The 15,219-nt window shown below is 42.9% G+C and overlaps 1 protein-coding gene across 1 annotated transcript in view; it reads right to left on the bottom strand.

Annotated features, from left to right (window-relative positions):
- The window catches only part of LOC309525014 (dynein axonemal heavy chain 11-like), a 227,395-nt gene that overhangs the window by 87,776 nt on the left and 124,400 nt on the right, over window positions 1–15,219 (bottom strand). Inside the window, exons 45-46 of the mRNA XM_082210341.1 lie at window positions 11,113–11,255; window positions 5,975–6,136 (exon numbers count right to left, since the gene is read on the bottom strand). Coding sequence (XP_082066467.1) covers window positions 5,975–6,136; window positions 11,113–11,255 — 305 coding nt within the window. The remainder of the gene's footprint in view (window positions 1–5,974; window positions 6,137–11,112; window positions 11,256–15,219) is intronic.

The following is a 15,219-nucleotide window of genomic DNA, read 5'->3' as shown; positions in this document are numbered from 1 at the left end:
GTGGGACTGGCTTGCACTAAAAAGAAATGTTCTTTTTTTGCATTGAATTGTCTTTCCTTATGGTAGACTACTTCTTTTTTAAAAAACAAAAACAAAACCACCCACCCCTCTAATCTTAGTACAGTGGTACCTCGGGTTACAGATGCTTCAGGTTACATACGCTTCAGGTTACAGACTCCACTAACCCAGAAGTAGTACCTCGGGTTAAGAACTTTACCTCAGGATGAGAATAGAAATCATGCTCTGGCGGCGCAGCGGCAGGCCCCATTAGCTAAAGTGGTGATTCAGGTTAAGAACAGTTTCAGGTTAAGAACGGACCTCCAGAACTAATTAAGTACTTAACCCAAGGTGCCACTGTAACTGGAAAAGTTTTAAATGTGCGTCGGCAACATGAGTGACCTTACAACTGCACTACAGCAACAATTCTATGAATAGAGTAGAGTTTCAAGTTGTAAGATCAGAGACCGGGAAATCACATGCCGTAAACCCAAGTTGTATATGCTATAGAGGGTTGTTGAGAGAAAAAACCTTTGCCCACATTCTAAAGGAAGGCAGGGATACTGCATGCATATTTGAGGCAAGATACACCCTTGTTAGCTCTGCATTTTGAAACCCTTAATCTCACGCAAATGTTATTTCGATGCGCTCACGTGCATTCTGCCTTTCAGTTCTTGAAACCCGGGGACACATTTCCCCTGACGCCTCCTGCGAGTTTACAAGCCTTCTGAGCCCATTCCCCACTTTGCATGGAAAATGTATTTGCACAGTTGTCAGCATGATGGACAGGGGGAGAATGATACGAAAGTGCAGAGATCTTTTACTTGTTACTACATACAATAGCCCAGTAGGACTCACGGTGTGTTGGTGAGACAAACTGTGCCCTATTCTGGAACATATTAAGTTTGTCTCCAGGACACACATGACTTCACGAGGGTGTCTAACCTCATTCATAATAGATGCTAATCTTTTCAGGGCTGACTGATGACAGCATTTCCTGCCCTTCACGGAATTAGAGCTGGGTTTTATCAAAGGACTCAAACTGCCTGCTAATTAGACTAATTCCCTTCATCATGAATTATTTATTTCCATTGGTAACCGATCACTGTGACATTAATGGGTTCTGCTCAACTTAGTTTCCTACTAATATACACTATAAGTTAAACGCTTAAAAAACTCCCCATACTTTTAACTGCAAGTTAAATGTAACCTCTAAGTCAAATTCCTGACATCATTTGCAAAGGAAGGGGGGGGGGTCTGCTGATGTCAAGTGATCTAAAACCTGCTTAAATTCTGATGTTTTAAGTTAATATTTCCTGAGTTAAGTCAGAAATTTCGGCTTAAAATCCATGGGACTGGATCACCAATACGATTATTGAGTTTGAGAGGCGTTGACAAGAATGTTCCCCATCAATGCTGGGTCTTGCAGACAAGGGCAGCTTTTGAGAATGCAACATAATCATTAAAGGGAAGGAAACGCTGAAATTGTAGGAAAGGTCTGTTCCAGTTAAATTATTGTAGTCACCTCATTTCAAAGCTTGTAGTTGTGTAAAGGCATTGAAACACACACACACACACACACACACACACACACACACCACACAGTAATTTTTAATCTCACCCAAAATGAGGTCACAATACAGAATGCATGACACACACAGGTGGGGTAGCTAAGCCTTTATCTGGTTGGTGCTACTTCAAATTGTGGTAGGGGCTCCTATATATGCAAGAAACTTTCCTGCACCTAGAGAACATGGCAGAAGGAAATAATATCTACTGCTTCTAAGCTCAATTGTTAACCAGCTGGTCTCCTACTGGAGGATCACTTGGGTTAGCTTCCTAGAACAGAAGTTATCCTAGCAATCCCACTATTTCTCCTAAATGGTCATAATAATAATAATAATAATAAACCCCTTTTTTTGCTTTGGAATAAAACATTTTCCATTTATTTAACGTTTCAGCAGGGCAATTTATATATATATAAAATCCATAGAGAAGTGGATTGCCTTGTGGCAGTACCCATAATGGGGAACTGTGGTTTAATGGAAGCCAGGATATCTGAATAAAAACCAGTAAGCAATGGGAAAAGAAGAGAAGTAAGCAGAGGAACACACAGCCATGGTGCTTCTCCACCACTTCATAAACCATGCCTTATGAAGTCATGAATTAACATTGACATGTAGCCACCATATATCAGTTCCTAACCTTTCCTAACCAGGTTCGCATCTCCGCTCCTCCACATGCAGCTGCTGGGTGACCTTGGGCCAGTCACACTTCTTTGAAGTCTCTCAGCCCCACTCACCTCACAGAGTGTTTGTTGTGGGGGAGGAAGGGAAAGGAGAATGTTAGCCGCTTTGAGACTCCTTAAAGGGAGTGAAAGGCAGGATATCAAATCCATACTCTTCTTCTTCTCCTTCAAACTTTCCCCCTCGTATTCACACTTCCTTATTGTTAAGTTCTGGGCGAACATATCAGACGACACAGCGATTCTTCCAAAGCAGCTCTTTATTTGAAAGCTGGAACAGAACTGAACTGAGGAGCTCAGTCAGCCTGCTTATATAGAGCTCCACTAGAATGCAACAGTAACCATTTTCTGTAACTAGCCAATCACTGAACGTCACTTTCGATCCTTCATTTGCATACAAACTATCCAATCACTGAACGTCACTTTCGATCCTTCATTTGCATAACTACCTACAGTATCCCCCTGCTGGCCCAGGGTGAGAACTTCAGTACATAACACTTATTAATTCACTCTTTCAAACATCTCTATCACACCTCTCTATGCAAAGGCTCCAAGCCTTTGTGCACACAAAATTCCAGCGCTTTCGCTGGCCTAGAAGTACCCTAAAGATCCTGGAATGCATATGAAAGTTTTGTCTTCCAAGAGAGATGTATAAATGTCCAGTTTTCAGATTCTCCCCAAAATCACAGTGTTCTTGGCTAACTCACTTACAGAATATCCGCTAATAAAGTCACTTTGATGTACCCTTCTGTTTTTTATATAAGAAAGTCAGTAAGTTTGCATATAACAACCACAGAATCATAGAATTGTACAGCTGGAAGGGAACACAAGGGTCATCTAGTCCAGCCCCCCTGTAATGCAGGAAACTCGAACCCACGACCCTGAGATGAAGCTTCTCATACACTACCGACTGAGCTATAAATAACAACAGCTCCTACTACAATAATAATAAAAATAGTAGTAGCGGAATTTGAAGAACCACATGCAAAAGAAGAGGCTGACATAACTGCTAATTATATTATTGCTTGTCATGGTTTGCACTGGATTAATTTGCAGATAAGGAAGTCTGCTCTGCTCTAAATAAGAAAAAAATTCTTTTGCAGGATTATGTGCTACTTGCATACAATCTCTCTGCACAAAATACAGCATGAAGACTATTACTTAATTTAGTTGAAATGGTAGCTTGTTGACAAAAGAAACCTTGCTGATACTGAAACGCTTTTACGAAGCAAAAAAATAAATAAATTATTGCAGTAGCATGCAACAATACCATTTTCTTTGTAACGGTGACACAATATTTAGCTCTGTAATTTAAAGGTAATTGCTCTACTTTCACGATGTTAATGCTACTGAAAAATATGGTACGAGAAATAAGTAAACTTTTCCCTTAGGATAGGAAATTGCTTTTAATGGAGGAAACTGCCATTCATTTTTGCTTTTATGTTAGCAGCAAATTCATTAGGTTAGACCTAGATAGAATGAAAGATTTTTGTCGCTTAATACTGTCATTAAGCAGCAGTCTGGCTTAGACTTACTTACAAAGTAAGAACAATTTGATTCAACTTGAGATCATGCTGTGCCTGAGAATGCTCACAAGCCCTAGAGGACTGGGTTATTGTTTTCTGTGTAATTGGTCCAAATGGCGATATTCTACTACCGTATCCCAGAGATTCCTATTACTTCTTCTTCTTTTTTAATGGTTTATTTTCTTTTCCCGATAATACCCTATTACTCCTCATTATTGCTGACAGCCCCAGAACTCCATTCTGGTTCCATTTTATTTGGACGGCACATAACAGAATAGCCGAAAGCAGCCGCAGCCCAACCATTAGATAGAGTGAGGCCAACACCTCAGAGGACAACAGCATTCCCTAGTCATTGCTCTCTGTTGCCACATGAGTCTTCTAATCTGGCCTGCTGCCTTGGGAGTGATGGAGGATGCTAGGGTGTAAAAAAAATAAATGTCCCAATCACCAATGTTGAAGTAAGATTCAGCAGCCAGTTAAGTTGGTTTCTGTATGTGGAACTAGCCGGGGTGCCATCTTGCCCCTTCACCTCAGGCAGCCTTATTATTATTATTATTATTATTATTATTATTATTATTATTATTATCATCATTATTTATACCCCGTCCATCTGGCTGGGCCTCCCCAGCCACTCTGGGTGGCTTCCAACAAAATATTAAAATACCAATTGAGTGTTAAAAACAATAAAGTGGTACCTCGGGTTACATATGCTTCAGGTTACACACTCCGCTAACCCAGAAATAGTGCTTAAGAACAGAAATCAGGCTCTGGCAGCGCGGCAGCAGCAGGAGGCTCCATTAGCTAAAGTGGTGCTTCAGGTTAAGAACAGTTTCAGGTTAAGAACGGACCTCCGGAACGAATTAAGTACTTAACCCGAGGTACCACTGTACAGCATTAAATATTAAAAACTTCCCTAAACAGGACTGCCTTCAGATGTCTTTTAAAGATAAGATAGCTGCTTATTTCCTTCACATCTGAAGGGATGGTGTTCCACAGGGCGGGCGCCACTACCGAGAAGGCCCTCTGTCTGGTTCCCTGTAACCTCACTTCTCACAATGAGGAAACTGCCAGAAGGCCCTCGGCGCTGGATCTCAGTCTTGGGCCAGCCCTAGCTGAAAGGAAAATTAGATTGACCTCTCTTACATCCCACAAGGTTATTCCCGCTACATCATACTATGCCTTTGGCATACGTGGTGCTTTGCAGAGGACCCTAAATAGTAATGAAAAAGACTGCTTATGGTCCCAAGGTGCTTGCAGTCAACAATTTGACTGTGTGGAAGCAACGAATGAAAGTGAGGAGGAAGACGGAGAAAGAGAGAGAAAGGTAAAAGGTAAAGGACCCCTGGAAGGTTAAGTCCAGTCAGGCGACTATGGGGTTGCGGCGCTCATCTCGCTTTCAGGCTGAGGGAACCGGCGTTTGTCCACAGATAGCATTCCGGGTCATGTGGCCAGCAGGACTAAACCGCTTCTGGTGCAATCCAGTTACCAATGCATGGACTACAATGGCCAGGTTATCCCAATCCAGATACAGCTGTAGCTATGCAATGAAGTATTTCTTTTTGTTTTCCTGAATCTCCTGCTATTTCTCCTGGTAATTCTATTTGTTATGCTACTTTTATCATTTTATCTTGATTTTTTTATACATTTTTTTAATTGATTAGCTATCTGGCGTTCCTGTGGAGATATAGTTCAATAGACAATATGTGTTTGTCTATTGAACTATATCTCATGCTTTCTGCTCCAATCACAGGATCTCCAGATAACTACCGTATTTTTTGCTCTATAAGACTCACTTTTTCCCTCCTAAAAAGTAAGGGGAAATGTGTGTGCGTCTTATGGAGCAAATGCAGGCTGTGCCGCTATCCCAGAAGCCAGAACAGAAAGAGGGATTGCTACTTTCACTGCGCAGCGATCCCGCTTGCTGTTCTGCCTTCTGAAATTCAGAATATTTTTCTTCTTGTTTTCCTCCTCCAAACACTAGGTGTGTCTTGTGGTCTGGTGCGTCTTATAGAGCAAAAAATACGGTAATATCCAAACCAATAACTAATATCCGATTTCCCTCAGTGAAGCACAATAGTAAACAGTTGTGGGAGAGAACCTGACCAGTAGTGCTTCCGTAGCGACAAAAGGTGGTTAGTTTTGCAAAATGGAGTGTTTCAGAAGTCATGCACAAAACCCACGGCAGCAAAAAAAAAGCTGTACTTACATCAAGTAAATCCATCTTGTCAATGAAGCTGGTGCTAACGGACTGGAGAGCGACCAGGGGCCAAGCATGGAACCAGTCAATGGCAGTGCAATTCACGAGAGCTGGAAATTTCCTCGCTCTCGCTCTCAGGGTGAAACCCACCGGGGAGAAGCATAACACAACCTGGGAAGCAAAGAACGTTCCCATGAGAGAGTCTTCAGTAATTAACCAGGCATTAATTTAACGTTGGAAGACTAATGGTACCATTCAGATAATTAATTAGTTGGACACACCAAGTAAAACCTCAAAATGTGCTTCCTTAAATCAGTCAGCTCAACACATTCCCATTCCCAGCTGTGCACTTACAATCCAGGATTCTCGGGCTATGGTAGCCAGCAGAACTCTCTGTGACCTTATAAACAGAGCTGCTCAGTAATACTAAGGACACAATCCAGCCAAAGTTAAGTACTTTTAAGTTCCACTGGGTTCAACGGCTGCATCTAGAGAGCTGGCGTGCCACAGTGGCTAAAAAGACTAAGCTACAAAGCAGACAGCGCCATGGACTCACTAGATCAGTGGTGTCCAAACTTTTTTCAAAGAGGGCCAAGATTTGATGAAGTGAAGGGCCGACCAAAGGGCCAACCAGAGTTGTTGACCTTTTTTTAGGATTGAAGTTGCTGAGGGATTTTTAGGATTTTACCCCAGGAAATATAACTGCCACAGGAAGAAGAAGAAGAAGAGGAGTTTGGATTTGATATCCCGCCTTTCACTCCCTTTAAGAAGTCTCAAAGCGGCTAACATTCTCCTTTCCCTTCCTCCCCCACAACAAACACTCTGTGAGGTGAGTGGGGCTGAGAGACTTCAGAGAAGTGTGACTGGCCCAAGGTCACCCAGCAGCTGCAGGTGGAGGAGCGGAGACACGAACCCGGTTCCCCAGATTACAAGTCTACCGCTCTTAACCACTACACCACACAGGGGCCGAATGTTGCTCGTGCCGGATGAAACAGACCGGCGGACCGGATTAGGCCCCTGAAACAGACTTTGGACATGGCTGCACTGGGTAGTCTTAGGCAAGTCACTCTCATCCCCCCAACTCGCAACACACATACACACCTGGAATATGGGGATAATAATGTCGATTTATATAGCATCCCTATAAGGTACAGCTAGATAATGCATTTTATACAGTGCTTTGAAACCATGAAATTATATAAATGTTAAGGTGACGGTGACGGTTTTCTTAAATTTATGAGAACTGAAGTGCTTGACTTTGGCTAGACCATGCCCTAGTCACTTTGGCTTGAAGCTAGCAGAAAATATAAAGGGGCTGCTCCCCTATAATATGACCTTTGTCACCCCACACTTCCCAATGCTACAAAAGTGACAGTACAGAACTCCGCTTTTTGTTGTGAAAAATAATTACATACAGCGGTACCCTGGTTTACAAACTTCATCCATTCTGGAAGTCCGTTCTTAAACCAAGGCGTGCTTTCCCATAGCAGCGGGGAATTCAATTTACAAATGGAACACACTCAACAGGAAGCGGAACATGCTCTTATTCCAAGGCAAAGTTCACAAACCAAAACATCGACTTCCGGGTTCGCAGCATTCTTAATCCAAGTTGTTCATAAACTAAGCTGTCCTTAAACCAAGGTACCACTGTATTACATTCTCCTTGCTTTTCAGATAGTAGATATCACTGACAACATTAACTTAACACACATTAATTAAAATAGTGGCAATCCGGCACGAGCAATAGAAATATTTCATAAGAAAAAGTGGTGCATACTGTTTCCTTGTGCACACAAGCTTTCCTAAGGGCTTATGAGAATCAGTATAGCCCAATTGATGGAATCATGGACATTGACTGGAACCAGATAGTCTTACTAAACATCAAGAAGAACATTCTGACAGTAAGAGCTGTTCCCCAGTGGAAAAGACTCCCGTGAGGTGTAGTGGGCTCTCCGTCACTGGAGGTCTTTAAGCAGAGGTTGGGTGGCTGTCTGTCATTTATGATCTAATTGAGATTCCTGCTTGGCAGGGGGTTGGACTAGATGACCCTCGGGATCCCTTCCAACTCTACAATTCTGATTCTATGAAAGAAGATTACTTTTTTTAAAAAAAAAAAACTTGTCAAGCATGATTTGAGAATCAGTGGCTATAAAACCTGCTGATTCTATGTACAGTGGTACCTTGGGCTAAGCACTTAATTTGTTCTGGAGGTCTGTTCTTAACCTGAAACTGTTCTTAACCTGAAGCACCACTTTAGCTAATGGGGCCTCCTGCTGCTGCCGCGCTGCCGGAGCACGATTTCTGTTCTCATCCTGAAGCAAAATTCTTAACCTGAAGCACTATTTCTGGGTTAGCAGAGTCTGTAACCTGAAGCGTATGTAACCTGAGGTACCACTGTACAGTGTATGCTTTGCAATTTTGAAATACTGAAGATAGGTTAAACAAGCAAGATTTGCTTTAGGCGGTCCTTATTTCTTTTTTAAAAAAGGAACTTTCCCAGAATTGCCAATGAGGAATCCAAACCTGAAGGTCACCATGAAAGATTTGATAGAAGGCCAATAAAGATTAAAGAGTTACCAAAGCTATCCATCATCTGAAGAATGGAAGGAGCAAGCAGGTATTGATCAGACCTCTGGTAGGAAGTGGCAAGGTCACACGTGGGGAACACAAGAACCGTACAAGAGAGTGAGCTGGATGGAGCTCAACAGGCAAGAAATTAATGCGCCTAGTTACATGCAGCACACCCAAGGATGTTGTGACGCACAGACCTTAGGTGCTGAAATATTATCTGCTTCTTTGGAAGATGTATACCGCTCCCTTCTGTTGCAGTCGCAACACTCAGGGGGGCTTACAACAGATTGGAAAAATCCACCAGAAAACTGCATTAAATTTCCTTCATCCAAGGATCACAGGGCAGTTTCCAGTATCAACTGCATATTACTCAAAAGTTGCCCCATTGAAATCAATGATGATTAGGGCTCATCCACACTTCTGCCTCTGCCTAGAAATGCAATGCAAAGCTAAGTGTGTAGGTGCCCTTATCTGAATAATGTCGGGAGCTCGGCCTACACACGAGTAGGACCCTGGCAGAGACACATGCCCAACTGGCATGTTCCCTCCTTCCTGGTTAATCGTTCGGGAGCTTCATAAGCTTTCTTCAGCCCGAACATCACAGCGACCGATGCCAACTGACACTGGCACCCTTAAGGATGCGCAGAGTCTGCGCATCTCGCGTGACAGACCTCAGCAACTCAGCATTTTGGCTAATCTACTTTATTTAAATATAAACACACACGGAACACTGCAACATGGCTCCCTCTCTCTCTAGCATCAGACAGCAAAGAGAAAAAGAACAAAGGACAATAGTCCCACTTCACGGAACACAGTCACACAAACATCCTGTCTCCGTCACTTCCCACGCTGTGGAGTCAAAACATATACCGTCATGTGAAAGACAACAATCCCATGACTGCAATCACGGAGCAGGAATTCTAACAGAGATGGGGGCATGTCAGGGACTGGACTCAAGAGGGTGAGACGGATGAGGAGGGGTGGAGATCACCCCCCCTTCTCCTGATGCTGTAGGAGAAGAAGAATGCAGCATTGGTTTACAGCAGGGGTTTGAGGGGTTGAGGAAGACCCCAGCTCAAAGAGAGAAAAACAAAATAGTTGGGAAGTGTTAGAAGAAATAGGAGGCGGGGATTTGAGACAGGGCAGCCAGCTGACATGTTGTCACTGGAGAGCATTTCTGATCCTCCTTCTCCCAGAACTCGGTGTTCATTAAGGGTGCAGGAACAACGGAATCAAGAGATGTTTGGCCACAAGCAGCCACCGTAAAGGGAGATGCTGTTGCTAGGGAGGAGGGAGGGAGGAGCCCACTTTGGAGCAACGCTGTTGTTGAGGCTTGTTGCGTTCTTTGGTCTCTCGCTATTAGGATTGAATGAAACTCATTAAAAAGGACCCTCCTTGTTTTCTCGGCTCTTGCTGCAACCAGGGGAGGAATAGCTTTCCCGAAGCCTTGGCAGAGCCTTGACGGAGCAGCAGTCTCATGCTCTACTTTTTGCATTGCATTGGTAGTTGGCTCCCCCTCATTTCTGAACATTATATACAACTCCCAATTGGGAATAATCCTTCAGACATGGACTCTCGTCCATGAAAGTTTATGCCATGCAGTAGCATTGGGTAGGGGGAGGCTGGGGGGGGGGAGGTCATGGCCCTGGGTGCATTTTTTGAGACAGTGCAACTGGGCAGCCCCACGACAGACCACCTCATTGAAGTCAGAGCCGTGGGGAGGGAAACTGCGCCCAGGTTGGACCTTCAGGGCCTGGCACAGGTGTGCGAGGGAGCCATGGGGGCAGCTTTCTTGCGCAACAACCCAATGTTGCCAGCTGGTCAGCCGCAACTCCACTCCCAGAGAGCCAGCGTGGTGTAGTGGTTAAGAGCGGTAGACTCGTAATCTGGTGAACCGGGTTCGCTTCCCCGCTCCTCCACATGCAGCTGCTGGGTGACCTTGGGCTAGTCACACTTCTCTGAAGTCTCTCAGCCCCACTCACCTCACAGAGTGTTTGTTGTGGGGGAGGAAGGGAAAGGAGATTGTTAGCCGCTTTGAGACTCCTTAGGGTAGTGACTCCTTAGGGTAGTTACCCCTCTGGAAGTTTTTAGTCCTGTAAGTGATCTAGAACAATAATTCAGTGAACTATTTGTATATGAAAAATTACTGATACACGTTTGATTCTACTTGCACAGTTATTGCCTCTGCATCTATCCTATGAGATTTATAACTGTAGAAGATACTAAATTTTCCTTTAAAAAAAAATCAATGGTAATTATCATTTTGCCTTCTCAGTGCTGTTCTTCTTTTTCAGGGGGAAAAATAGGATGCAACGCTACGGTCCCAATTGAGCTTCCATAATTCACTCTGGTTTTGCACTTTAATGTGTACAGATTAAAAGGTTAGGATATTCTTTAAGCATCCAATAACTTGATTTGGTACATTAAAACAAAATCCATCTATCGATTTCTCCCCTCACTAACAAAGATAATCTGCCACAAATACGGTGTTTATTATGAGAATTCATTCTGCATGCATCGCCTTGCAGAAGTTACATGTTGAACGTTTCCCCCTCATATTCATTTTCCTTGTTTACCTTGAGTTGCCGACGAATTCGGTCAATAAAAAATTGCCAGCATTTCTCTTTTGAATCAGCCTGGCCAAGCCCCCGCAGTTCCAGCCTTGTAGAAGATACTATGCTATCCACTTCATCTTCGTTAAATAAATCGGGGATATCACCTTCAAAAAAGAAAAATCTATATGTAGAATTTCGCATCTGAAGTTGAGATTACATTTTTTTTTATTCTTGATACATGTTTTTTTATCATGATTATTATGTTTCCAAACTGCCCTTCTTCTGAAGAGCTGCAAGTAGACTATATAGGGGTCCACCTCCCGCCCCACACATCTCCACTTTATCTCTATAAGAACCCCATGAGTTAGGTCATGCTGAGAGAGACTGACTGGCCCAAGGTCACCCAGTGAAGGCCAAACCACACATTACATTAAGTGTGTTATTGAATTTTACGTGATTTGGTTTTTAAAAACAAAAGTAGCTGCTGCTGTGATAACCTCCCTCAACCAGCATTTTGCACAGATAACTGAACCAAATGTTGCAGGACTGAATGTTGCCTCAACTTAAAAAAACAACAAAAAACTCAATATCGGTTGTTCATAGACAATGAGGCTCTGTTATCTTGATGCTAAACTTAAATCATTCTCATAATTAAAGAGCTATACGCATGCAAAAGCACGTGCAGCTATTTCTCCCTCTCTCCATTGTCTAAAAAAAACCACAATTCTGTTTAGTTCTTTTTCAATTCCCTGTTTTTCTGGAGCACTTCCAAGATTGGGTTAGTTATTATTTAAACCTTTTCACTATATGTTGGTGTGTTGCTTTTTTTTGTGCTGTGCTTCACATGACTTATGCATTATTGCACTCTCAATAAAATATTTCCTATATCCATTCTCAGCAATTATTCATTCCTGCATGCCACAAATATAATAATCAATCTAATCAATCACTGCAGCTACGCCTTAAAATCAAACCCTCCTTTCTCTATTGTGTCACGCAAATTAGCCAAATGAATGTTTTCTAAAAGTTGGTGATATTGTGAGGTCCTTTGGCTCCCAGCCTGCCGTTTTCCTCAATCTAACACCCCTACTATTTATTCTTTTTATTTGCAAACTGTTCCCAATTAGGGGTGCCAATTAGTTAGGGTTTCCCCCAGCAGCCTACATTTTTATCTCCACTCTGCTTGGGTTAACAGCATTTTTGTTGATGAAGCCAGAGTTTCATATAGAGGTTTCCCCATTTTTGGGAGTGGTAGTAGTGGGGAATATAAATCTCCCAGGCTTTATCTAGGCTTTTTCAATTTCTAGGACTGGACTATGTAATGCACACTGCATGCTGCCTGTGGGGTAAAACTCCTGCTCACCTTGATGGATAAGGGAGAGAGCAGCACATCCAGCCAGCTCTGCTAAAATGTGCTCCTGAGCCAAATTCAAGGTCCTCGTCAAGGAGTTCTGTAAAGCCCTTAACAGTGTGGGATCTAAGGGCATAAGCCAATGGCAGAAATTTGCATATGCTAATTTATATGTCTAGATGGAAATTTAGACTGACTTCTGTGGGATGTTACTGAGACAGATGGGCACATGAAGGAGCTGAGGCTCACAGACTTTCCTGTAAAATTGGCTAGAGAGAACTCTGTGAGATCACTTCCTTTGTCTGCCCTGGCAGGAAGCTGTAGCACTACATACTTCCTTCCTGCCTGGGCATCTCTCCTCTTTTCTTCATCGTGCTTCCAAGCTGACCACACGTAACCTCAGACATCATTTTTGAACTTACATTTTGTACTTTTGTATCTTAGATAGTAGTTATAAATCTGCTTTCATTTTGTTACTGTAATTGTGGCTTCAAGACCTATGTAAGTAAATGATACTTTTACTTCTTCACAAAACAATGTGTGTGATTATCGTTTTAAAGGGGGAGAAAAGGGGTAATACCAGGAAAATCCAGTTTGCCTTAAAGCATCTTGGATTATTATTTATAGAAGGTTAAATCAACCTTGTCTTACCTTTCAATTTTAAACTGCAAAAGATGGGACTCTGCTGATCTCACTAGAGTGAGCAAGGAAAGGTAATAACTAAACAATATATCCTCTCCTTGTGCCCAAACCCATTCCTACAACTTTCAGAGGGAAATTTGTCCTCTAAGCAAAGTAAAACACACACACACACACGCACACAAACTCAACTTATTTTTTTAAAGGCTGAAAGAGCAAGAGATTCGGGGTCTGGTGCAAAAGACCTGGAGCTTGAGACTAATCCAAAACAAAATTCCTTCTGGGATTCAATTACATTAAAAACTGCCTCTGCCTATAAGAGCTCCTGAAGGAATTGCATTCTGCAGAAAATCCTTTTCTTTCAGGAGGCATCAACAGAGCCTTTACTGGAGTTGCCCCAGGACTCTGAGTTACTGCCACCCGAGGTGCTGTGAAGAGTCGCTCTTCCCTCCTTTCTTGACATATCGAGAATGTAAAACATTATTGATTATGCAGGTCTTCGGCTGATAATCATTTCTTGCCACTGTCATTCTTGTGGGTCTCTTCCGTTTCTGCTGAGCTGCACTATTTGAACGATATTCGTTTTATGTCACTATACTTTAGCCTGACGAATGCAGGACAGCAACATGTTTAGCAGCCAAGTTACAGTAAATGGAGGTAGATTTTCATTTAATAAAGCCAGTTGCACAAACCTGGCCTCGAGAATCTCATACTGGGCTCATCCAGGGCATTTTTATGTCCAAGACATACACAACTCCTCAGACTGACCGCATCATAAATCACAGGTATCACCAGCATTCTTACTCTAAACTTATTGAAAGCAACACAGGATTTTGGACAATTTGAATGCTTTTTTCAGCAGGTTTTACAGAGGCCATCCCTTCTTCTAAATGTGTGAAAATAACTCTCTCTTTCCAATGATAACTCTAGAATGTTTATTTTATGTACACTTCGCCACAGACGGCAGAACCGCATCTATTATCCTGGAGGAATCTCCTTTTTCTGACAAGATCACACTATTGTCCTAAAATAGTAAATGGTTGAAAAGACTCTAGATCTTTCTTCTGTGCTACTGTGTTGCAATTAGTGAAGAAACACAGTCAGCAGAGATTATTTTAATGGGTGTACAGTACTACTTTAAATGAAGTCTTCGCCATCTGTTCATCTCAATTATAAGCACAAAACCAACATATCTTACAATAGATTCAGAGAATACAAAGATAGTCTACTGCTATACTTGGACTGTCCCCCACCCCCTTATATCTCTCTCCCCCTCTTCCAGATCTAACGGGATAAATAATAAAGAGAACGATACGCAATATAGTATGCTTTACTTTGTGACAACACTACTTAGTGGAAAGAATAATAAAATAAAATACTAACAATGCATTAATGCTGATCTGCAATCTCTATACGTGTTCTGTTTCCACTTTGACTGCTTATTCCTGTACTGCAAGTTGAAAGTTGTGCAATCACTTTGTTCATATAGTGCTCTCTAGAGTGAGGAGTAAACAGAATTCCTTATTAAGCAGAACATGCCTTCCTTCTGCATGTGTCCCATCGCCTCTGCATTTTGAAACTCTGGCTGCTAAAAGTCAAGGTCAGGGGTCAGCAAACTTTTTCAGCAGGGGGCCGGTCCACTGTCCCTCAGACCGTGTGGGGGGCCGGACTATATTATTTTTTGGTTGGGGGGGGGGAATGAACGAATCCCTGTGCCCCACAAATAACCCAGAGATGCATTTTTTAAAAAAGCACACATTCTACCGTATGTTCTGGCATACAAGATGACCTTTTATCCCTGGAAAATCGCCCCAAAAGTCGGGGGTCGTCTTATACGCCAGGTATATGCGTTGGGAAGGAGGAGAGGGATCCGGTGAGCAGAGGCGCCCCTTCTGCCGTCGCTCCTCCTCCCTCCCCACAGAAGGGGAGGCAGGAAAGTCCTTCCGAGCGCGGCACTCACCCGTTCGCCCGCCCGCCAAATGCCTTGCCTTGGGCTGCTGCTGCAGCGACAGCAGAGGCAGTGGAGGGGTGTGTGCTCTGCCCTTGGCACCACTCAAACTCTATAACTCTAAAACTCTAAAATTGAACAGCAAACGTTGGGGGTCGTCTTATACGCCCAGTCGCCTAAGATGCCGGAA

This window comes from Podarcis vaucheri (genome assembly GCF_965113315.1).
Source record: "Podarcis vaucheri genome assembly, chromosome: 1".
Lineage (NCBI taxonomy): Eukaryota > Metazoa > Chordata > Lepidosauria > Squamata > Lacertidae > Podarcis > Podarcis vaucheri.
The sequence above is the reverse complement of the archived record's forward strand: the minus strand, read 5'-3'. Positions and strand labels throughout refer to the sequence as shown.